The sequence below is a fragment of the Copidosoma floridanum genome, unplaced genomic scaffold, assembly GCF_036245765.1.
Source record: "Copidosoma floridanum isolate Cflo_tuat_1 unplaced genomic scaffold, Cflo_Japanese_pri ptg000001l, whole genome shotgun sequence".
In the NCBI taxonomy this organism is placed as follows: domain Eukaryota; kingdom Metazoa; phylum Arthropoda; class Insecta; order Hymenoptera; family Encyrtidae; genus Copidosoma; species Copidosoma floridanum.
Window position 1 is genome coordinate 5,939,843 of NW_028321878.1, and position 25,166 is coordinate 5,965,008.

Below are 25,166 nucleotides of genomic sequence, written 5' to 3' on the forward strand. Positions count from 1 at the left end.
CTTGCTCTGCCATTGACTTTTCACGGGACGCGAGAGAACGGGAGGTAAGCGCTTAGGCGCTTTTCGTGTATACACACGCGTGCGTCCGTGCGAGCGTGACACGGCACTTTACGTATTATATAGGCATAGTACCTACACGAGGTTCATGCGCTGTGTAGCTTTTCTGGCGCTCGCGCGTGGCTTACGTAACGTTGTGCAGCGGAGCGGTGATCCTGGCTTGTTTTCTCGGTGTGCGTGTGCACGGGCATCGTACATGGAGAAGCTTTCGGGTGATTGCTCGGTTTGCCAAGTGTCGAGACATCTTGGGAGATTTTAATCAGCAGGGAGAGGACTGCGGGCCAAATCAGGGGATGACGAAAATGAAAAAAAAAAAAAAGCTCTTGGCTGTCCGTTCCAAGCGCGGTACAGTACTAATCGCCGGAATGTCTACTTGAATCTGGTGGATATACACGTGTACAGTAGAGAGGTATTGGTGACAAACGGTGTAAAGCAAAATTATGACGAAGCGGGGGGTGGCGAGAGCGTCAAAGTGCTCGATCGATGCGCGATTACGTAAGCTCGCCCGATGGTGGAAGTAAAGTTGGTACCTCCCCTCACTCTTCCATCGCCCTTGTACGCGCGTCCTGGTCCACTCCGAGGTGTATACACGAGGGTAATCAGGCGATTGGTATCTACGAATAGGTACTGGTCTCGAAAAAATTGCATCGGGAAGCAATACACGAGTGGGCGAGAATCAAGGGGTGGAGGCAAAAAGTAGAAGGGGGCTGATGTGTTGGTAGTCAAGAAGCACGTCGCGATTTCGATCGGGGGCGTGGGGCTTTGTGTGCACACGTGTAGGTACATCGTTAGACGACAGACAGCGACGGGTTTACGTAATGCGTTACCATCTAGTGTGCTACACCCCCCTCCCCCTCGCCTCCCTTTTCTTTTGTTGTCGGGGGGAGAAAAGAGATCAAGGGTGTAAGGGGCTCCACACGTTTTTTTTTTTTTTTTTTTTTTTTTTCTTCTCAAAGCTGTGTTTACGTTGGGTGAAATTTTCAAAAGAGATTCCAGACCGATGGTTTTGGGCGTTATAACACAGATTCCGGTGGGTTTCAAGGAAAAACAAAACACTCTGATATCTCAGATTTACTTGTTAAATTTTTTTAAGGAAACATTTTTTTTTTGTCGATCGCGTAGCCATTAAAATCACCGGTGTAGCACAATAATGAACAACCAAAGCCATGATGAACCCAAATAAATGATTGTACCATGTATTGTGTTTTTGCAGCACCCAACAGTCCGCTCCATCTCAGCAACAGGGCACACGCGTTGCTGCTGCTCAATCGACCGCAGGCCTCCCTGGCCGATGCTGATCACGCAGTTCGACTGCGCCCGGACTGGGGCAAGGTGAGGCTCGAAGCTACACATGCACCACCACACCTATACACAATACACACATATTCACTAGCTAGCTCCCAGTACACCAAATATTTAATACTTATCTGACAGGGTTGAGTAAATTTTTTATTTTTTGTTCCGGCTGTAGGGGCACTATCACAGAGGTCTGGCCCTATCCGCTCTCATGAGGAACGAGGAGGCGCTCTTGGCCCTGTGTACGAGCGCGGTGCTCGACAAAAATCCACACAAAGTGCGACACGAGCTCACAAGGGTAAGCGAAAACAACTAACCATTACTACTGCGGTTACCTACAATCCCTCAATTTTTTATTTATTTTTTTATTTTTTTTTATCTTTCAACCAATTACAAAGTCTCTCTTACCCTTTTCTCGTCCAACAAAGGCGCGCATCTCTTTGTGTTTTACCCGTACGTCATATGTGTACTGAGGCTATACGTTACACTCGTCACGCTTGGTTCATCCCAACTTCCGACGGCAGCTCTACATACGTACACACTACCACCGATATGATGTATAACAGCACACGCGTCGGATTTCCAATGGTCTGTCTCGATGCGAGCGAAAAAAACGTACCCACATACACACACGGTAGTTGAATAACCCTGACGTGCCGCTATCGAGTTGACTGACCCGCGAAAGACTCCGCTGTAACGCCTCGCTTGAGAGCTGTCCTTTCAAAATGTTGCTGGAGTCGATTTTCTTTTTCTTTTTTTCTTCTTCCTTTCTTTCAATAATATATACACAGAAACGTCGCGCTGTTTAACACCGCTTTTTTTTTTTATCGTTTTATGCGATTTTTATTGACACACACACGCCGATGGCATTGACCTCGAGCAGTTCGTGTACGGTATAAAAGCGAGGATTACGACGGTGTTGACGTTTCGTTTAACAAAAGAAAGAAAAAAATGAAAAAAAAGTATGCGTACGAAAAACAAAAAATTGGGGTATCCATTAATTCAGCTTGGATGAGATGGGTCAGTTGATTTTGGTGATTACCCCACGAGACGATTTATCGGGGGGTAGCTAAAATTATTCCGAGCGAACAATAGCCGCTGGGCTTTGGCGTTAGATATTTTATATTGATTTACCGAAGCGAGGAGAATCCAACGAGACCGTGATACATTGCCCTCGAAGAATTTGGCCGATGCAAGTGATCTTTCGGCTTGCTTAGGTCGAAATTCTACGTGTTTATCGGTTTTTTTTTTTTTTTTTTTTTTCAAACCCTCCTGCTACATGAGCACGATCTCTACAGTTAATTGATAAAAATATATATATCCCAGAAACCGGTTACCAAAAGCATCGGTCGAATGATTGCACTGACCAAATATTGTAATTATACACGCAGGTGCTGCACCGCATGCTAGCGTCAAACGTGCGCCGCCAGGGAGGAGTCGGTTTCCGCACGCCCTACGACCTCGTTGAGGTGCGCATGAGGCGAAACAGGCACAACCTGCTGCTGCCGCTCATAAACTCGAAGCACTATCGGCGGCATCGCCAACACCACCACAACCATCACAGGCGCGCCAACGCGCCCAATACCTCGGACTGCGAGGACAACAGCAGCGGAGGCGAGGAGGAGTTCTCACAGGTATGCATTTTTCCCTACTTTCCCTCATGGATTTGGCAGGGAATTTTGATGCGAAAGTTTTTTTTTTTTCCTCACCAATACAGAGTCCACGTGGTTTCGTTAAAAATAAAACCAGCCGCCACTGAAATAGAAAACGCTCGTAAATACTCGTCCACACTGTCGCGGCCAATTAAATATACATTGTACGGGAGCTGAGAAACAGCGTAGGGACGACGAAGGAGAAATAATTTATAGTACACGCGATTTTTGCCCCGCCCCTCAAAAAGAGAGAGAGAGAGAGCTTCTTACATAATTGAATTGTTAAGGCCTGCCCACGCTCTATTTCTGGACCCTCTTGTTGCACCCCCTACTCTCACATTTCTTATTTAACTCGGGGATTGAATTATCGCTAGCTAATTAAAGTTAGTTTTTCCCGACTCGGTTTTACATAAACGCCGCCACGGTAATGTCATAATATTATTCTATCGTTTGTACACCTACTCTTTTTTTAACGCGACTATTTTTCGCGAGACCACATGAAATTGCGCAACCCTCGGTTATTGTTATTATTTTGCGGGCCACGCTCTAATAATCGATGGGACAAATACATATAACTTTTTGTTTCAAAGAGATCCAACTTGTATTTTATATATACGTATGTCTTTGTTTCAGTCGATTTGCCGGAGGCTGCTCTCGAGTACGATGCCGCAGGATAACTCGAAACTGTACGCCACGCTCGACCGGCTCTACCAGGAGGTTGATAAGTTGAAAAGTAAGTGAGAGTCGAGCAAAAAGAAAAAAAAAAAAAAGAAAAAAAAAAAAAAACCAGAAAAATGCACGTGAATGTATTTTAATTGTTGACGCTTGCACGTAGGAGTAGAGCCAAAGCCAGCAGAGATCCTCCTGCCACCACCGAACGGCGGAGTAGCGGGTGGCGACCTGGACTGCATACTGTGCTGCCGGTTGCTCTGGAAGCCGGTAACCACGCCGTGCGGGCACACTTACTGCTGGATGTGCCTGGACAGGTGCCTCGATTACTCATCGGCCTGTCCGCTCTGCGTCACCTCCCTCGCCGACGTGAGTGTGTTTTGTAACTCTTTATACACAAAAAATATACCCAAAGTACAGTTTTGGCGCGATATCGCGCAACCGATTTTTGGGATCGGTATAAGTTTTGACGCCCACTCGTATCGATCACACAAACGTGGATGTACCCTACAAGTGGTCGATCGATCGGAGAAAAATCTTTGAATATATAACCGGTCTCAACGTATCACGTAACCACGAATCGGTACCCACTTCCTCGAAAATCTACTTAACTATAACCCAAGACTCATCTTTTTCTGAGGCAGTCACTCGTCACCGATAAACGATCGAGCTATATCGCGCCTGACTATAGATCAAACAGGGGGGGGGGGGGGACACCTGTTTGCAAGCGACGACAGTAGCGGCAGCGACGCGGTTAACGATGCACCCGATCGAAATGATTGCCTGCGGTCTATACGGCTCTCCGGTTGAGCTTCCACGTGCAGTGGTGCGCATGTACACTATATCCACCAGTGTGGGTCCATTATCCCTCAATTGTGGTATACCCATTTTTCCAAAAAAAAAAAAAAAAAAAAAAAAAATCGAAGATAAGCCCTCGGAGCCAATGTGCAGGCTTCCATTTAAAATTCATCAGCGGGAATTATTAATTTCGTATCCAATTAGCCCAAAGTCGGCTGGCTCTGCGTGTGTACCCACAGTCAGAGGCGAGAAGGGGGAGCTGGCCGCGAGCCAATGTACAGCCATTATACGACTATTTATTATGCAGTTTGAGACTTTGGGGAGGAAGGGAGAGGGCCAACTGCCTCGGTATAGCCGTGCGCGCGTATAGGCCTATCATAAATCGAGTGACCACCGCGCGTGCGAGCAAATTTACCGATCGATCGATCTCGCGGCGTTGACATTGGTGGGGCCCAGGTGCCGTAATCTCATGGCCCTTTTCATTCTTTCAGTACCTCGCGAGCAGCCAGAAGACCGTCACGGAGTTCGTCGAGCGGGCGCTCAAGTTCGCCGCGCCCAAGGAGTACGCGGCCCGGGCCTTGGGCTACCGGCACGAGCTCGTCCAGCACGAGGTGGTCGGTGGGGAAACGACGACCACCAGTGAGCGTATCGCCGTGTTTGTCTGCACGACCGCTTTTCCCTGCGTCGCGTGTCCCCTCTTTGTCTACGAGCCCAGGTACAGGCTGATGGTGCGCAGGTGCCTCGACACCGGGGTCAAGCAATTCGGCATCGCGGCTTGTTTGAACCGAGAGGCCACGGGGACCAAGAGGTGAGTCCTTTCGCTCGAGTTACACCCATATACGTACACTTTGACGAGGGAAATTGTCATCGATATTTCTACGAGTGCCTCATCGACTCCATGACAATGAGTACTCGTCAATTACAATTTCCCCCGTCGTCACGATAGAGTGGCCCTTGGTATTAAACAATGGTGGTGGTGACGATCGTTCTCGGTGACAGGTACGCGGAGTACGGCACGGTGCTGGAGATAAGGGACCGAGTCCTGCTGAAGGACGGCTGCAGTATACTGAGTACCCTGGGAGCGCGGAGGTTTCGAGTGTTGGCGGGTGGCGAGCGGGACGGCTACGACACGGCTCAGGTCGAGTACCTGCGCGACACGCCCATTCCGGCAGATCAGCTGCTGAGCGTCGCCGAGTTGCACAACAAGGTGAGTGAAGAGAAAAAATAAAAAAAAAGGAAAGGAGAAAAAACGTGGGAATTTGTTTGTCGCAGGTTCGAGCCAAGAGCCGGAGGTGGTGGGTGACGGTGCCGCAGTCCCAGCGCTCGGAGATTAGGCGGGTGTTTGGAGAGATGCCCGAGGCGGAGGACGACTGGCAGCGGCTGGCCGACGGGCCCGCCTGGGCCTGGTGGCTCCTGGCCATTCTCCCGCTCAGTCCGCAGCTGCAGGTCGGCATACTGGGCACCGCGAGCCTGGAGAAGCGGCTGCGGGCCATCGAGAAAACCCTCGACCACATGGAGCAGCGCCAACTGATGAGCAGCAGCCTCGCGCCCACGGAGGACACGACGACCACGAGTGGCAGTAGCAGCATATGCAGGGAGAGCTCGGGTCGGGAGCCCGAGGAGGATAGCGCGGCAGTGGCGTCTGGATCGATCGGGAGGCCCGCAGTAGCTGTGCACTCGGTGGTTCAGCGCTCGTAGGGCCGAGCCAAGGCTGCGGGAATTTCGTGCTCCGAGGTGTTTCGGGGGACACTGGTGTGTGGCGAGGACATTGTTATTATGTAGTTATTGTGAAACTTCAAGTCTGACACGAGCTGGGGCTATAGAAGGGATCCAATTCGAAGTGAGACTGCCCTTCTCTTGCGATTGTTCATATACTTTCTTACGTATACAGTTGGGGATTGCGAAAATAAAGGGGACCCTCGAGGAGAGAACAAAGTATCGTCGTTTACGTACTACGCGTTTTATCTCAATTATTGCCCGTTGAGTGCTTTCGAGCTTTTTTTTTTTTTCCTTTCAAAACATCAATTTAGGCATTACAAAGGTTCCCATGGCTCGTAAAATTGCTCAGTAAACATGAGAAGCATCTGATGTCTGTAAAGGAAAATCGGAGTTGCTGTTACGATGTATATATTGACCAAAATTCGATTTTGTGGATGTTGTACAAATCGTTCGCTATTCTTGGACACGTGTGTGTCGATGATGTAAAGTCGTGGTTTTTCGAGCATTTTTCTGTAGCATCGGAATCTATAATCTTTTTACTACATACAATTGAGCTCCATAAAGTATACTTGACTGCATTGAAATGTAAAACGAATGAGAAGGGACGTCTAGTCAAGGTGTGCCAGGTCGGACCTTGGAGGAATAATAGATAGAAAGAAAAGAGCAATGCAAGGGTGAAAAAAATTTTTCATCGTTTGTCTCACGTAGTATGTATGACAACTCCGCGGAAAACGATGACGAGAATGTCATACGGAAGTTATGACAAACAAACGAAATGGTGCTACTTTTAAATAAAGATGACATATCCGCGTAATATAATCCGAGGTCTGAGCTGACGCGCTGCACGCAAGACGTCTTTGTACTCTTCTCTGCTATACTATACTACCCATACTATGTAAATACACGTACATATACATATATACCGATACAATATTTGTGCAAATCTGTTCTTCCAGAATTCGATTGTATCATAAAGTCAGAACACTGATATAACTTTATTTCTTCGTATAGCAAGTGTACAGGGAGTACTTGTGCCGATCAACAATGTGATATTTTGTCAGTATCTATAACTATGATTAAACACACTGTAATACATGATGCTTTCCATATGCACTTATATACATACGTGTAAGAAATTCTTTCGACGTTACGTGTATTCGAGAAAAATCGTGCTGATCGGCACAATGATTCTTTACCTACGTAACATATACTTGAGCGTTTCAACTTCTTCCTTAGCGAAAGAGAATGACAAAGTAAATACATATATGTGTCTCTATATATTTATATATTTATTATATTAAGGAACAGGAAAGCGTGAGGAAAATAGCCGTAGAAAGATGAAACAAAGTGGAGAGAGAGAGAGAGAGAATGAAGCCGCAAATGTTGTAATTAGATTTGTTACAAATATAATCTTGAGACGCTCGCCAACTTTTCGGCCAGCGTCGAACGTGATAAGACTGCATGCCTTTGCCCAGTGTACTTTCCTGCGACTAGATACATCAGACATTGTCATTCGATTAATTTGTCCTTTTTTTTTTTTTTTTCTTTTAAGTCTTCTATTGGTAGTAAAGTTTGCGAACGGACTGATGGATGTCGGCAAAATCGATTGTAACTCGTTTAACGGAGCCATATAGGGTAATTTTTACCTCACTTGAAAACATTTTCAAACGAATCGTTCTTGCATTCCACAAATATTTTTACTACTCTCGCACCATTTCTCCTGTTACGTCAAACAATTGTTATACGAAGCTACAATCATAAAACTTTATACGTAATGTGTAACGTCGATGTGTGTTTGGTGATATTTCTCGCGGCCGAAGGAGGAACGAAGACAATTTACAATAAGCAAGGTTGAGCCAAGTTGCGCAATTTTTGATCGAATTTTACAAAAATCAAGCTCTTAAGCGTGGAAAATTAAAAAAAAAAAAATTGAGTCGCTGTCGCTTACGCTCGAATTTTTCTCCCAAAGACGCTTGCTGTTGAAAAAAGTGAGATCTTGCACCGCGTGGCTTTGTACTCTGCGAGTCAGATACTATTTTGAAGCGACTACAAAGTCGACGCAACGTGTGAGATGTTAGACTTTTTCTATACTCGTTGTTACATAACGAATGACGTTTAAGCGTTGGGAGCGAGCAAACTCTTGCTGTTGAAAAAAAAAAATTACGAATTTGCCCTCTTTCTGCGTCAAATCTCTTTTTTTATCAACTATTTAATACACTCATGTGAAACGCGTATAGGAAATATAACGAAAGAGAAATTTAAAAAAATATATATAACTTCTCAATCGCCAGAAACTCCTGCAATTTTTGATATTCTACGAATAAGTAATAAGAATAATTGCTAAGACACAACGAGGACGATGAAGATGGAAAAAAAGTATACGGAGAAAATAAAAAAATCCTCCTACTTATCGTTCTACCGTTGCCTGTAAGACTTTTTGAGATACACTAGCGCCTAGTAATTTATTTTCACAAATCGACCACACTCTCATCTAATGTTCAGCCTCTGAGACTCTCTCCATTCTTCTATTGCTTTTTTCTCTTTGTACCATGTATACCTTCATCTTTACTTTTTCGTATTCGTACTTGTGATCTGTAGTGATTTTCTGATTAGTGTAAAATTGTATGTTACGAAAAATGAGTAAAGAAAAAACAAGAAACTTTTTTTTTTTCTTATTGTGTGAATTAAAAAAATTTTGTTACTGCGAAAAAAGAAAGCAAAAGAAACAATCTACAAAGTAGAGGAAGCTAATGGGGTGGAGGAAAAAAGCGTCGTACTACTCAATCTTGAAAAGATAAAATTTTTTAATAATTTTTTAAATACGAGAAACGTTGTATTAGCTAGATACTGAAATGTGATTCGTAACAATCACGTACTGTTACGAAGGAATATTCTTTTACTACGAAAACAAAGCCTTTGTCGAGGTGTGAATTTTTTAATTTGTTCGAAAGTACGCAAGCGTTTCGCATTGTTTGATTTTATTCGTAATTATTTTCAAACTCGTTTTTCCTTCCGAAAAACGCTTGCCAACGGCAAATACTATATTTTCAATCACATTTTCTCTCTCGTGTACACACACTCGTAAGAAAGTTTGAAAATCATGCATTGTGATACTACTGTATAGCCTATCTTGTAATATCGTTACGATTACGGTTCTAACGACGAATGCCACATTCGACTTTTCCATTTTTACTTTCTAACATAACTGTATTTATATCTTCACTTCTTCATATCAAATCTATTATAATAAAAAATTGTGAAATCGACTGACTATACACGTAAAAATTTTACTTTTTGTTCAAACCAACCCTTCCCTTCCCTCCCGAATCATCCCAAAAAAGTATATGTATACACATACACAAAAGTATATGTATAAATACTTTATTGAACAAACTCACTTCACACCGATGCGTACGTGATATCAACTTTTTTTTTTTTTCTTTTTCTTTCCTAACCCCAATCATCATCGTAGCATGACAAAAAAGTTACCACGTTTCGAAAAGTATTCGGTAGCCCCAAGCCCCAGTCGAGACTACTATGGATTGAAAGTCCTCGGCGAGCAAGTACGAAGTAACCAAAGTACCACGATGGCTAAGCCCCTCATTGCAGCTCAAAAACTCCGTACCCTATAGGTCATTCTGTACATATGGAAAATTACTCACGGGCCTCATCTGTCGCCGATCACCAGAACAACTAGCTTACCCGATTTCCCCGAGGACAAGGTGCTCAAGGACGAGATCTCGTTCGCTTTCGGTAAAGTACCAACTCGACCCACCAAACTTGAGCCCATCGATTAACCGTCGAAACGATTATCCGCGCGTACAGGACCACGAGTGCTGGACCACATCGAGAATTTAACCTCGCGAGGAAGCGCCACGCTGCTGACTCTGCCGAACCGCGCGATCGAACGACTCGTCCGATACCTGAGCCTGAACGACATCGCCAGCTTACTCCGCGTGTCCCGCCAGAGCAACGAGGTATACCCCCCCAACAGACTCTCTCGCGCACTCTCGCTGTACAGCTCGTATACTCGGCCCAGATATTCGCGTCAAATGCCATCTGGGAGGTGCTGTACAAGAGGCTAAAAGGTACGTCGAAGCTGCTGGCCATGGAGAGAGAGCTGGGGTCGAGCCAGGGCTTCAAAAAACTCGCGAGGAGCCAGCACGTGCGCGCCACGGCGAAGAAAAGCTCGAGCCAGACGACCAGCAGCAGCCGAGCCGAGCCGCTCGTCCCGCGATCGGCAAGCGTCAGTCTGGCCGAGTCGACCTACAGAGTGCTGCCGGGGAAGCAGAGCAAGCTGCCCCGGGCCCTCCTTGCCGGTGCCGGGGAGAGCTTAGAGCTGCACCCGGTCATAGTGAACGAGGGACGGGCGGCGGGAAAAATCGGCAAGACCCGCGTCGCGGAGGAGGAGCGGAAAAAGTACCTCAAGTCCCTGATGTTCGAGTCGGAAACCGGTGGCGGCTCGAAGGAGGCGATCGAACGAAGGACGCCGGGGACGAAGAGCCCACGGAGTAGATTCAAGAGGCGGGCACCGGGTGGGACGAGGTCCAAGTCGATCGGCAGGGCGACCGGCAAAGGAAGCGCTAAAAAGCCAGCCTCCGATGTGAAGGAGTGGCGCGCGAGCGACGATTCGGACGACAGCGGCATGTCGTACCTGATGAAGCGCTACCTGCAGACCAGCGACGAGGTCGGGCGCAAGTTCGACGCGTGCGGCAGGATGGCCCGGTCTACCAGGGACTCCGGGGTCCAGGTTGACTTGGCGACGAGCGGCTCGGTGGGACGGAAACCGGTTGGGAAGATCGCGGCACCGGTAACTCCAACGAGCCGCGGCGCCGTCCCCACCAGACTCAAAACGCTGAAAAAGACCTAGATAATGCACGTACACGTGCGTGATTGTACGTGAACAAAGTGACAATAAAAAAATCCTCGCGTAACGAGTTGGTCTCTACATTGAAATTCCTCGCGAAAGAAAAGTACCTATACACTTGTCCGCTAGTTACATTCACGTTCGCAGAGTTCGCGGTTCTCGTCCCCAGACTTTCTCGCGGACTTGCGCATATTCGCATCAGGTCCAGAGTGCGGGACGAGTGAGCAAGGGGCGGAGGGGCGAGCAGTGGACACACGGAGCGTGTGGTGTGCGCGCGCTCTCGCTGTTGGGTTGTCAGTGTGCGGCGAAGCTTTTCGCAGCCGATCGTGCGTGGCTTTTTGGGCAAAAGGGAGAAAACAAACGAAAAACCGGTTACGCACGAGGGAGGAATCGGTATGCGCCGACCTGGCGCGTCAGTGCTCAGCACCGAGACGGGGCCAGCGGGTGCTGCGTCGCGCACATCTGTGCAGTGGGTATAACAGTCGCCGTCTCTATCGGGTCCGCATCCCCGGCAGCCGTCTCGCTTGCGCGTTTACACGCGCGAGCGGAGAAAGACCAGCAGCAATGGCGAGTTACATTGGAAGCAGGGACTCGACTCGGCAGTCCGAGTAAGTTTGTGCAACTCGACTCCAGCGGTACTTCTCTCGGTTAATTTATCACCCAAGCCCGAGTAGCCTTATTTGAACGCATCATCGGCGATGGCACGAGTCGCGGTGCCATATCGATCCGAGAGCTCTCTCTCTCTCTTTCTCGCCTGTTCGCGCTTTTGTACTTCGACGTCACGCGCGCGCCTTCCTATCGCTGCTCCCTCGGTCGTTTCAGCGGAATAACCTTCCGGTCACTTGTACGTTTCTCGGCGTTTCTTTTTTTTTTCGCCCCCGTGCCTCGAACAGGTGGTCGGGCTCCACGTTGGTACTCCAGTGGCTGTTACTACTTCAATCTTTGTTTGCACGATTTCCCCATCGTTGGCAAAAGTGTCGTGGTTAACGACTCGAGCTGTACACATAAAATTCCCAAGCACCCTTGGATTAGTAGTACGCGGAGGGGGTGAACATAAAAAAAACAATTAGTCAAAGGCCGGTCTCGTGAGGCCCGGTGCTCGATGCGTGTACCGAAACACGGGGTGCCGGCTTGGAATTGTTGTTTGTTATGCTATAAACTTTTCAACCCTGGACTTTTTACGCAGAGTCGTGATTGTAGTTGACCTTTGGATTCTTCGTCAAACGACATGCTCGGTATTGCGGGTGTTGCTTGATGCTTACGTGCTTTTGTTATTTCAGCGAAACCATGGACGATGAGAACGACGAGAAGGACGACACAAAGAGGTTTGTGCCGGAAAGTCGTAGGTTGCTTTTGAATTGTTTGTACGCTTAAAAATACAACTTGGGTGTCGTTTCCAGGAAATCACGGAATCTCAGCGAAAAGAAACGAAGAGATCAATTCAACATGCTGGTTAACGAGCTCGGTAACATGGTGAGCACCAACACCAGAAAAATGGACAAATCGACGGTGTTGAAATCAACGATACTGTTTTTAAAAAATCACAATGGTGAGCCACAAATGTAAAGCCTGTATCGATCAGTTTGATCCGAAAGTTAAAAATCGTGTTAATTAAATTGATGGATGCGTACTCAGAGTTGGCGGTAAAGTCGAGGGTTCACGAGATACAAGAAGACTGGAAGCCTTCCTTTTTATCGAACGAGGAATTTACGCATTTAACTCTGGAGGCGCTCGACGGCTTCATCATGGTTTTTTCATCCTCGGGGCGCATTTATTACGCTTCCGAGAGCATAACTTCCCTTCTGGGCTACCTTCCCAGTGAGGTGGTCAACTCTACGGTTTACGAAATAACCTTTCAAGACGACCAGTCGCACTTGTACAACATTTTAGCGAGTGCCAGGGATCAAAATAGTATTAAGAAAGGTACGAACCATACGACATAATTATATACACGTGTGTGCCAATTAGTTTCCAGTCGATCCGTTGACTGACGCGAGCTTCACAATATTCGTGGTCGATTTACAGATCAGCAAAACGTATCGTTCACGTGCCATATAAAAAGGGGAGGGCTGGATTTTAGAGAAGAGCCCATCTACGAGCTAGTTCAATTCGTCGGATACTTTCGTGAGTTGTCCTGCCTAAAATTGCCATTGAAAAAACAAAAAAAGATGCTATTAAATCGTGAATATACAAGTGAATTTTTTAAACATGTAATTTTTTTTTTTTAAGGAATGGACAGTGACACGGACTATGACAGCATGAGTGATAAATTCGGCAACAGCACGACGGGGGAATCAAAGTAATAATAAGTGTTATAAAAATAACAATGAATGAATCAGACAATTGAAACGAGCTATAAAACTGCGTATTTTAATTTTCAGTAGAATCGTATTCGTATGCACTGGTCGGCTACAAGTGCCCCAACTCATACGAGAGATGTCCGTGGTCGACAACACAAAAACCGAGTTCACGTCCAGGCACAGTTTGGAATGGAAATTTTTGTTTCTGGACCACAGAGCACCACCAATTATTGGCTACTTACCATTCGAAGTCTTGGGAACATCTGGATACGATTATTACCACACGGACGATCTCGACAAGGTCGTTACGTGTCACGAGTCTCGTAAGTTCAACGCAAGTTGGCGAAACATCTTGCATAATGTACATATACGTACGTATAATCGGTGGCGCTTGGTTTTTTAACGAAATATTCATTCAACAGTTATGAAGAAGGGCGAGGGTACCTCCTGTCACTACAGGTTCTTGACAAAAGGCCAACAATGGATATGGCTGCAAACTCGATTTTACATAACGTACAATCAATGGAACTCCAAGCCAGAGTTCATTGTCTGCACGCATCACGTGGTCAGCTACGTCGACGTTGTCAAACAGATGAGACGAGACTCGGACAAATCTTTGAATTTCAAGGCACAAAACGAAACCACGTCCACGACGAAACGAGTAAACGTAGATACACTTGTTTGACACGTTTTCCCACCTTGCAATTACAAACAATGATCACAATGAACAATTCGCATTCCAGAGCACACCAAGTCACATTCGTGCCCCGTCGTGGTCGTCAAAGTCATTGGAAACCACGCGGTCGGCGACGATGCGTCCGCGTCTACGCCACGGCAAGGAGTCCGACACGTCGTCGTCGACCTGCTCCCTCAACACGAGATCGATCCGCTCGGCGCCGAATTCGACTACGAGGTCCAAGACCAACAGCTTGACGAGATCGAAAACGACGACGGCCCGCAGAGACGACAGGCCAATTGTCAACCAGCAACTGCAGCAGCCGACTTATCAGCAACAACAACCTCAGCAGCAACAGATTTCGGCAAAAACGAAGGTCGAGCAGCAACAGCAGCACTGCGCCAATTTTCTCGAATCCACGCAGTACCAGGCTGTTCCAATCGAAACGACTGTGGGTGGTGCTTACGCGGGACCTGCGGACACGTCGATTATCTCACCACTTCAGACAAACGAGGTATGATCTACTCGACTTAACCATAATCATACTTTTATCATGTGCTCCGTTGGCGTTCGGGTCCTTTGGGTATACTGTGATACGTTTTACCCACGTGTTAGGATTAACATGGTCTGTGGAAAAGTAGTAATCAGTGAATATGATTTTGGCAACAGATGATTCAACAGCAGGGGCTGGTGCTGGCACCGGTACAAAATCAAATTCAGGATGAACTTCAACGCAAACACGAGGAGTTGCAGCAACTGATTGTCCATCAGCAGGAGGAACTGAAAAGGGTATCGGAACAGCTGCTGATAGCCAGATATGGAATATTTTCTCCGTTACTCAATGTAAGAATTGATCTCCGAGGTGGTTGAGTGTTTAATCACCATCAATGTTCTTTTGTTTCAGGTTGGCATGGCGTACAATGCAAATCCGTGCCAACAGACGACCCGGTGTGCGTCGACGCCACTTCAAAATGTGCCGGGCGTGAGTGTGTTCGAAGTGCCAATCACAGTACCAGTCAATATCGTACCACCGGAATTGTTTCCCCACTCGTTACCCGTAAATACAGTCCTGGGTGCACCCATGCCGCCCCATGGCAGCGTTGTTCAGATGATGCCTCAACAACAACAAATTCAGCAGCTCAACCAACCACAACAACATGGAGAGCAGGCGAATCAGGATCTCATGGACTTTCAGATGTGCCAGCAAAACGATCTGGTCTACGCCAACATGGACGCGACGACGAATCAGCAGCAGAGGCCGACACACAATTAGATGAAATAGTTGCAAGTGAATTCGTTTATGGAACTGTGTGTTACAATAATAGTACCTGTGTAGTATGGTGTGATAATGAGCTTTTTCAAAGTTTCATTGACCAACTAGCCACTTAGTTAATATCACTTGTGTTGTTCGCGGATGCCAAAAATTTAGTCAATTTGGGGGAAAGAAAAGCCTGAAAAACAAAGATTAAAGAATATGCAAGTCTTGCAAGAAAAAAAAGTAATTTTTCTATACAAGTACCAGTGAAATGAAAAAGAACGAAGGTGAGTTGCTTTAAAATTGTAAAAGTTTCGTGTGATATTGTTTAATATTTCGAGCTTAACGATTCCTCTGTTGGTGCTTCAGATAAATTTCATAACATATGTATTCCCCGAGGGATGTCCTACTCTGTACTTACACTATCGTGTCAAAAGCTACCTTTACCTGGTGGAAAAGTTTGTTAAGACATATCTATAATATTTAATATTTATTGCTTCAACTATACGAGGATTTTTAAAATGTATTAAAGTATTTTTGGAAGCTTATGTGTGTAAAAACGTATGTAAGAATAATTAGACATGTTTTGTATTGATATTATAAAGATTGGCTGAATTAATTGTGATGAGAATCAAATGACAGTCATGATCGAGCTTTCCAATAAAGTATAACTTATGCCAAATTAGAAGATATGTTAGAATATGATTATTCTTGTAAGTCAAATTTATATTAAGGAAAAAAGAGCTTATTTAAAGTATTCGATACATATTTTCATGACTAGAATTCAATTGGTACTATTAAACAATGAAATTGTTAAGTGTGACTGAGTATCGACGAAATCCATTTAGTAAAATTTTTTTATCCAAGCATAAGTTGTATGATAAAAATTTTGTCAAAAATATACTGTAGGGTAAACTGTAAGAAATTACATACAAAAGTTTATGTTTCCATTATATGAAAAAACAACTATACATACTGTCTACATTTAACGTATCTGTTTCCAGCGATAAGAAACACGTGTTACTGCGGTAAAATGTAAAAATGGCTGAAACGGTGTGAGGTGCTAAGTAGCCGTTAGCTGTTTCGTTGTAGAAATAGATTCAGGCCATTTTAAGCGAAATATGCAAGAGTTTTTTTTTCGTGGAATGCGTCTAAAAGTTTTTTATGAATCGATATACTAACTTATTTTTTTAATTAATTAAAATCAAAATAAAGTTGATGTCAACTGCGATTCATTGCTTCAAGTGTAGACTTAGGCAAGATGAGAAATATTCCAAGAGTCAAGACTATTTTCTACAGGGTTTTTTAATTATTGTGAACAAAATTTACGATGAAAGTTTTTCAGGATTTTCCTATGAATAAATCACGATATTGCCTTTTAACGCATCAATTTCCAGTAAAGAAAATTATTAAAGTTACGATAAAAAAAGAAATGCAAGACATTTTTTAATAATCACTGACAATAAATATAGCTTATTGATTAGTTAAACAAAATTAAAATAATCAATGGTCTTTTTATTGTGTTAATAAAAAGCCTATTATGGTGATTTTGAACATTCCAAAAAACACATTGTTAATTAACTTCATGAAATTCCTAATAATTCAAGGAGCTACCTACCAAGTGAAATGAAAATCTTTAAGTTACCAGCAATCTAGAGAGTCAACTCCGTAACTAATGAACTTGATAAGAGGAAGGCTTATATTTATATATACAGATATATGTATATTTGCTTACTTATATTTACGAAAAATCTAATATATATTTTGTTATTTATGTATATAATATAAATCATTTTATTATGACTCAATGTTGAATATGTTGTGTAAATAATACCAATTCATGTGATCAGTTCTCAAGCTAAAACTATCGATGATATTTGTTGTGATGAATGTGACCAATATTACTGTACGTTTCGAAGATTAATATAAGAATAGAGGTGTATCCTCATTAAATTTTGTTGAAATTGATATTTATTAGTTACCACATGGATGTTTCAATGCAATGTATGATTTTAATTAAACAACCAAATGATTGGGAGCAATCACTGTCCGTTTGTCAATATACATTTATTTCTTTTTAATTATCAGTAATAAACATTTGATTGAAATTTTAAAAACAGTATTTTTTTTATTTTCCTTGTCTTACTTGATTTCCTTTCTCATCTAATTTTTACAAGATACTATTTCAGGGAAAAAATACCTTCACTATCAAGTCGTAAACTACGTATATTAAAAAAGAAACACAATACACACAATAATCGATAAAAAGATTCTTATTTTAATGATTTGTCGAGAAAAATATATAACATTTTGAGATTAACGTTACGATCTTGACATCTATAAAAGAGAAAAAAAAAAAAAAAAAAAACTTACATAAACCAAAAAATATAGTTAGTTTTTAACCAAATTTTGGTTGGGGTAATTAAAAAATTTTTTCCTCCATGATTCCACAGTTGTAGATATATAGCTTACAAAATTAACGTTTGGAAGAGAGCATCGCGATGATAAATGAGATCAAATTGCGTAACGATGAGTATTAATGGCAGCCGGGGCTTGTTATTGCTTCAATTTCCTCAACGCATCCATCAAGATTTGCATTTCAATGTTGACGTTGTTTACCAACTCCTCGACTTGGTACTTGCTGTCTATGATGCTGATCATCTGCGTGTACGGATCGTACCTTACTCCAAAGCTCCTCGGAATCGTCTCGGCGAATTTTCTAAAAACAACAACGACCAGTAAGATTATTAAATCCGACGCGTGCCAAACATATTTCAACTTTAGGAGTCTTGGCACCCGCACCAAGAAACTGACGGTACAATTTTTTCCGAACACGCGATTAATAATGGCTTTTGATTATATACTTTTACACTGACGGCAGTACCTTCGAAGTTACGCAAAGTGGTCATTACCTGAAACTGCCTTCACAGAAATCTTATCTTTCTCCGTGATTTAATGTTAAAATCGCACTGCTCCCGAACCAGCAAAGCTTCACTCGAGTACATCAAGAAAAACAGATCTTCTCGCTAATCTAATCGCTGCTTCTTAATACTTTGAAAATGGAAAGCTCGCGACGCTCGATCGAGGAAAAAATCGATAGCGATACCCAATAACCCCAATGGGTATACTCACATCATCCTCTCCTTGGCATCTTCAAAGTCCTGAGCCACAAAGTAGACCGGCTGGTACTCGGTGATTGGGTACTTTTGCAGACCAGTGACTGCCGGCTCGAACTCCCGAAGCTCGGGCTTGCCGCTCACGCTGTACTCGAGCTCGCCGTACGACGACAGCAGACCCGCCCCGTAAGCCTTGAGCTCGCCGTTTTGACGACACAAGCCGAACTCTACCGTAAACCAGAAGCACTGTTGGGGGGAGGGGCCCGATCATTATCTCCTCTTTGATTCGTTAGCACAGATTGTGATGACATTGCTATACAGTGGAGCGGATAAGTGTCACGGAACGGAGTACGCTCTTGAGGATAAAGTTTATGGACCAAGAAAGGATTGCTTTATTATTAAAAAAAAAAAAAACACGATTCTCGCGTAAATAGTTTCAAGAGTCATATGTACGAAATGACAGCCATGTCCTTTTATTTCAAAACGGAATACTTGAATAAAGGAACGAATGATCCAAGAATGCGTAATCAAAACGTAATTGGATTTTCCCGCGGTCCATGGAAATTCAATTGCGGCAGCGATGTCGCGAGTATATACCTTCGAACCCAGCTAGCGACCGCGACCCCAACTTATATTACATTAGCTGCCCGAGCAGAGTAAATCCGAGGTACAAAGGGCGAGAGTCCCGCAGTGCTAAATTCTCGATGCCATCGGGGGTGGATCGAAGGAAGAGCTTTGCTCACAGCTCGGAGGGGAGGAGAAATTCAAGTTGGCTCGACGAAACATGCAGACTAGATGGAAGAGGTTTTTGGGAAATTGCTGATGGTTGGTTTGACAAAAATTTGTCGCGCCACAAAAACATTCTTTGTAAGCCCAACCGACTGGGTAGATTGGATGTTGCAATGATTCACAAAAAGAGGATGTACCAACCGTGGCGAGTTTCTCGATGTACTCGTCGGGCGCGCCGAGCGAGGCCAAGCCGATAACCTGGGCGAACTGAGCAAACGCCGGGTCGGCAAAGAGCGGCACGTGCCCGAGGATTTCGTGGCAGACGTCCGGCTCGGGGGTGTAGAGGGGCTTGCTGCCGTGCCTTATGTACTGCGTGCTGTGGAACACCCGAAACGCCAGTCCAGCCAGGAAGTCGCGCGACGACAGGAGACCAGCCACCGGCCGCAACGTGAAGCCCGTGCAGTCTACGGTGCATTTATTGGTACATAGTACAACGTGGGTAGATGAAATTACAATGGTATGTACAACTGGTATGCGCGCGTGTGTGTGTCACGTGGAACGTGAGCCGTGGATCGGTAATTATGACGGCTATTTGGCATTTTCGATTATTCGAGCGTATTTGACGGGTCGATATTTCAAAGACTGGCGTTGCTTTATGGAAGAGTGATGTTGAACACGCACCTTTCAAGAAGTTCGAGATGTCCTCGAGCTGCGGGATGTTGTCCTCTCTGTAGCCGCAATTCTCGATGAGCAGTGGAAACACGTGGTTGTGCTCCTTGCACGCGTACTTTGGATACAGGTCGACGAGTTTGTTGAATATGACACCCCAGGTACGGATTTCCTCGTTCGTGTACTCGACCCTTGGGATCGGCTGTCCGCTGTGGAATATAAAAATATCGTCCCAAGTGAAGGATTAAAGTCCGTTTGTGTCGGGTGTAGTACGTATGGTGTGGTGGTTACTGTTTGTAATTGTAGGCGAGGTCCGCAAAGTACTTTCGTCGCTCGCGGTAAACTGGATCGGTGAAGCCCGGGTGGTCGCTGTCGAGCTCCGAGCCGTACGACAGGATCTGGTTGGCAAACTTGTCGAGGTCGCGGATCCTGCGGGGAAACCACGGCACCGTGCCCATGTTGTCTCGGTAATTCCTGTTGGTGAGGTTTCGTTGATTTTTTTTTTTTTTTTTTTTTTTGTTCAAGATCAATGTTACCTCGATATTATCGAAAAGTAGCCGCTCTGTTTTTGGAGGGCTTCGATAACACCCGACAAATCGCCGCCTGGGGCGCATTCCACCATGAATTCGTATGTGCTCGCTCGACGCAAGCTGCTTCTCGATTCGATGTGCAGTAAATTGACCTCATGTTTCTATAATTTTGTCATTGAATTTTTTAGTTTTTGAACACTAACATTTGCACGTCGACGTCCGGGACGAAAATAATTGAGTACCTCACTTTTTAAATTATAAAAACTATTTTTTTACTTTTTATTTTTTTTATTTTTGAACTTTGCAATTTGTGGAGACGATTGAACCAATCACATTAATTAGAGAAAAGGTACTGTTCTCCAACTGTGTAACATTTTTTTTAAAACTTTTTTGCATAACATGATTTATCTTGGAATTAATTTTCCTATACTCTTTTTTAACATTAAATTAAATTAAGAGAATAAAATTCCGAAGTAGAACCTTTTTCAATTAAAATTAAAATAATAATTTTGGTTTGATTAAATTATTCTTCTCATCCTCTTAACGTTAAATTTCGTTGAAACGTGATACATACGTTCGAAAGTGAGCGCGAATTTATTTTTGATAGCCCAAAAGAAGATTCAAGGCTCGAAAAGTCGAAAACAATTTTTCAAAGCAGTAAAATTCAATTCCCAGGCAAGCATAATAAGTAAATCAAGCCCCTGAATATCTCGATTCGAATTTCCATCCCAGTCTGCGCGTTAACGCGGCCTCTGCGAAAGAAGCTGGCAGGTATACGAACGAAAAAAAAAAAAAAAAAAAAAAAAAAACCCCGAGCCGTGGCGCGTGCTCGCTCTTTCGGACGGGAGAAACGAGACGTGCCAAGGAGGAGCTGCCAGCCGGAATTCCCTGAGCTTTTACTCACGGCAAAAAGTTGCAGGTAGCGTCCCAGGGCGCCGACTTCGTCGACTTCTTTGGGCGAGAAGATGAGACAGGTGCTCTTGGATGAGTCCCTGCCCTCCTTTATGTAATTTCCGCCTTTCATCAGTTTCGGCTGAAAAAAAGGTCAGCTTCAAGGTAACGAAGAGCAAAAATGTATCTTTATTATTTTTATACTATCCGCTACAATAGCATCCACCCAAATTCTCTTACGTCCGATAACCGCGTTTCTGGCATCCGATCGGTAAAATTTGCCACAAAAAAAGAAAGAAACAAGGAAACAAGGAAACAAAAAAAAACACAAAAAAAAAATTTAATCGATTGCGCTCTGGGATCGATCAACCAGAGCAGTAAAAGTGTCGCGAGACGTTTGAAAACGGTAATAGCAGGTATACACTTATATACTCCTCGGAGCTCGTAAATCAACCTCTCACTCGCGAGTACCCGCTGCGTCGTTACGGAGACAGGTCTCGCGTGTGTTCTTATACAAAAGTGTGTCTCTCCCTCCTGTATCTCCTCTCAATCTCATTGGGTTTGTTTTTTTTTTTTTTTTTTTTTTTGTCCCCCTCCATCAACGCTCGTGAGTTTGTTTGCGTTTTTTCCTCTCAGTATATCCTAACTTCTGTTGTAATTTCTTTCTTTGCGAAGAACTCGATACGGAAAATTGCCTAGGTTGCGCGTACTTTTTATTGCATCGCTTCGAAGACTGTAGCGTTGTTGTTTCGTTACTTTTTTTCCCCCCGGGTCAAGATAGCGTATTTTTGTGACGACTTTTTCGCTCTTTTTCGTCGTTGCGGAGGACATTGTTTGTCGATACGTAATCGGTGGGAAGCTACATGCGGAGATCAAGAGTGATGTAACGAAAGGGAAAAGTTGAAAAAGAAGGCGTAAGAGAAACCAGAGATATGTAAGTGAAATTTTCAGAGGAATTTGCGTCATGATTTTCTGTCCGCACACCGACTTTTCAGAGTCAAGGACAATTTGTGAACGCCAATGTGCTACGTAATACGGTACCATGGATCAATAGACCATATCTTTATAAAAAATTATTTTCTGGCGGAATATAAATTCTTGAAATTATCAAGCTTTTTATTTTTTCTTGCAGCGGTAAGTATCAAGGTTCTCTCATGGCTCTACACTGCTGTGTTGTTATGATGTATTTATTTTTATCATCGCTGGCTCGAGAGAAAAACAACTTCCTAATTAATCAAGAATCAGTGACTCATGTAGCAACGGGGGCCGATACTGTCGTTAACCTCTGCCAAACCATTGGTACATGACTAAAATGAGCTCACGCACCATAAAAGTGAGATTTCACAGAGGTCAGCATTACCTTGAATTACGTACAAAGGGTTTTATCAATTTTTCGTACTATTTTCTTATTTTTGTGACGGTCAGTGCAAATTTGGTGAACAAAATTTTGCTCCCAGAGAATTATACTGTCAACAAAAACACACAAGACATTATTCTGCATCTAAGGTTTTTATTTACACTCGTGTAAACACGTTTCGTCGGATACCATAAAATTATTATTACTCGCACCATAATAACACTCATTGCCCATAATATAGGGAAGCTGTAGGCTGACGAAACATTACTGCCAAGTTGAGCGAGAAAAAAGAGGAGCAGGTGAAAATTACGACACATACCTACTACAAAGGAATAATCAAAATTCTTTCACCCAAATTTTACTTTACACGTTTACGGGCATGAAAATTCCAAACGAAATATCAACATAAATTCACACTCCTCCGAACGTAATCGCTTCGGAAACCCACGAGCGTAGCTTCGCACGTTTTATGATAACAAGGGGCTTGCGTTGAATCAACAATCCACACGCGCTCTCTCGCACCCTAGTTTTCAGGATTGTTTATATTCACCCTATACGTACGTGTGCGCGAGTGTGTGTATCCGCATTAGCATAAACGCGCGAGGGCATCCCGTTTTTTTTTTTTTTTTTATTCCCGCGTTTCGCGATTTTTCCGGCTCTCCCGCCACGGGATTATACACGTGCAAAAGCCGCGGTGCTGGTGTGTCGGCCTACATATTATATGGGTGTACATGTAAATTTTCGTCGACGCGACCGATCGAAGGGAGCACGCGAGCTCGGCGCGGAGCACATTAATTATACCGAGAGCGCAAGAGGGATTTACGGGGGAGGGATCAAGGACAGACGGGACTCTTCGACGAGCTGTTCCGGGACACAATGACTGCTATGCAGCGTTAATTTGCAAAATTAATTAGACTCCTGGCGAGTTGGTTTTGCTAGGGTTTTCGAAGGCTCGTCCCGTGTGTTTTTCACAAAATGTTTTCGTTTTTCGCAATTTCGTGCACAAGTATGCCCATTATACAGCTCCAAGAGCCCTACCAGGACGCACTGTACGACATGTTACACGATTGATCTGATTGGGGTATCGACGAGAGGTCGACTGTCGAATTTTTTCTATGCTATTTGAGTGACACGAAGAGGGACTTTGTCACTTTTTTTATCAATACCTGAGTAAAATAATTACAGGCGGCGTATCGGTGTCTTCGTGTTATTCGCTCCTCGGATGGGATCGGGTCTCGATTTTTCCAGACTACCGGTCACCGCTTCTCCGGCAAACAGGTTGTGTCGGCTCGGGTTTGCCTACACGAAACCCAATCCCAACGTAACACTTTACGCGCTGCTCGAGTTCGGTAAACATACACTCTCACTGCGGTTGTCACCTTATCTTTTTTTTTTTTTTTTTTTTTTCCCAAGGCGCTTAAGTGCGCTCGATGGATGATGGCTCGTCCGTTTCGTAATGGATTTGCCCTCGGAGATCCTCTCTTTTCACTTGACCTTAGGTTTTCAAAGCGGTGATATAATTGAGATACAGGAAAAATGAGGGGAAAAAAATCGGTCAAAGACGATACGCTCTGCAATCAGTCGCACATGATGGATCTCTCACTGACACGCCGAGTGTCAACTATGTCACACTGATTATTGCAATCATCCTTACGTGATAGTAAAGCGTGACTGCCTTTATGAGGACAAGCTGGAGTTGTTTACCTGTCTGTATCCATAATAATGTGGTTTCTATGTCACGTGAGAAAGCCGAGCGTAATTATCGGGTAATATAGCCCCGTGGATTGCAAAACAATTAGAAGATATGAAAAAGTGATTGCAAGATGGGATACGGGAGTAGTTTGTATGCCAGCGGAGCGTGAAAATCACCACAAAATGGTAATCGTATCGGTTCGGAGACAATTAAAATACCATTGGGTCAATTAGACAACCCCCCGTGCGTCATTGTCTCGTTGTTAAAGACGGAGGAAGCATAAAAAAGAAAGAAGAATAAGGCACATTACCTTATCGGGTGGCGTGCCGACAACCGGCTCCACGAATCCGTTCATCGTCTCACGCGAAAAGTAAAATCACTGCACTCCGAACTCACCACCGAGAGGCCAAGGGGTGGAGAAAAAAAAGCACCAGTCGCTTAGACTCGTCAAAGCTTCGAGCGGGTTGTATGCTCGTGCGCCCGCAAGCTCTCGATTTAAACTCGTCGCGCTTACCCGCTCGTTGGGAGGGGAAAGACCGGCAAGAGCGAGTATGGAAATCGGCCTATTACGCGCGGGTGTGTGCGCTGCACCGCTCGCGTGTTTACGAATGCAGCGTTTTTCTCCGCTCGCGCGGGATAATACGGCTTTTTTGCACTCGTTCTGTACGTGCGCACAACAGCATATTAAAGGCGACGAAGCGTTAAATGCTCGCGCCACTTGCTGGTTTCCACTTTTTTTTTTTTTTTTTTTGGTTTTTGTTTTTCTCCTCTTATTGTGATTACCCACAGAAGAGAGCGATGGAATTGCGAGGGTTCGCGCTCGCGATAAGACGCGGATGGTGTTTTTCTCGGGTGATGGATCGCAGTACTCGTTTAATGTGCTTTTGTTAAT

The 25,166-nt window shown here is 44.3% G+C and overlaps 4 protein-coding genes across 5 annotated transcripts in view; 3 read left to right on the plus strand and 1 right to left on the minus strand.

Moving 5' to 3' along the window:
• LOC106644358 (LON peptidase N-terminal domain and RING finger protein 3) overlaps nt 1-6,453 on the plus strand; it is a 39,334-nt gene extending 32,881 nt beyond the window's left edge. Inside the window, exons 2-9 of the mRNA XM_089598311.1 lie at nt 1,271-1,389; nt 1,529-1,651; nt 2,745-2,987; nt 3,639-3,738; nt 3,841-4,043; nt 4,964-5,280; nt 5,472-5,679; nt 5,745-6,453. Coding sequence (XP_089454437.1) covers nt 1,271-1,389; nt 1,529-1,651; nt 2,745-2,987; nt 3,639-3,738; nt 3,841-4,043; nt 4,964-5,280; nt 5,472-5,679; nt 5,745-6,170 — 1,739 coding nt within the window. The 3' untranslated portion in view covers nt 6,171-6,453. The remainder of the gene's footprint in view (nt 1-1,270; nt 1,390-1,528; nt 1,652-2,744; nt 2,988-3,638; nt 3,739-3,840; nt 4,044-4,963; nt 5,281-5,471; nt 5,680-5,744) is intronic.
• Nucleotides 6,454-9,664: 3,211 nt separating this feature from the next.
• LOC106644359 (uncharacterized) lies at nt 9,665-11,061 on the plus strand. Its single transcript, XM_023392055.2, has 4 exons — nt 9,665-9,754; nt 9,824-9,944; nt 10,017-10,168; nt 10,231-11,061. Exons 1-4 carry the CDS (start codon nt 9,665-9,667, stop codon nt 11,059-11,061), a joined length of 1,194 nt encoding a protein of 397 aa, XP_023247823.2.
• A 319-nt stretch (nt 11,062-11,380) lies between these two features.
• On the plus strand, nt 11,381-16,166 carry Clk (circadian locomoter output cycles kaput protein Clock). Of its 2 annotated transcripts, none has more exons than XM_089598405.1 (11): nt 11,381-11,666; nt 12,324-12,383; nt 12,459-12,607; nt 12,694-12,981; nt 13,084-13,182; nt 13,288-13,357; nt 13,443-13,681; nt 13,781-14,025; nt 14,102-14,548; nt 14,704-14,877; nt 14,939-16,166. In XM_089598405.1, exons 1-11 carry the CDS (start codon nt 11,623-11,625, stop codon nt 15,305-15,307), a joined length of 2,184 nt encoding a protein of 727 aa, XP_089454531.1. In that variant the 5' UTR covers nt 11,381-11,622; the 3' UTR covers nt 15,308-16,166. The 2 variants fall into 2 exon arrangements, with proteins under 2 accessions (XP_089454531.1, XP_014215354.2); XM_014359868.2 differs by having other exon boundaries at nt 12,339-12,383.
• A 1,175-nt stretch (nt 16,167-17,341) lies between these two features.
• Nucleotides 17,342-24,775, minus strand: Hn (phenylalanine hydroxylase). Its single transcript, XM_014359870.2, has 8 exons — nt 24,585-24,775; nt 21,238-21,366; nt 20,340-20,494; nt 20,095-20,277; nt 19,816-20,012; nt 19,336-19,598; nt 18,422-18,651; nt 17,342-18,008 (listed from the first exon to the last, which is right to left on the minus strand). Exons 1-8 carry the CDS (start codon nt 24,627-24,629, stop codon nt 17,846-17,848), a joined length of 1,365 nt encoding a protein of 454 aa, XP_014215356.2. The 5' UTR covers nt 24,630-24,775; the 3' UTR covers nt 17,342-17,845.
• Between the last annotated feature and the right edge of the window lie 391 nt (nt 24,776-25,166).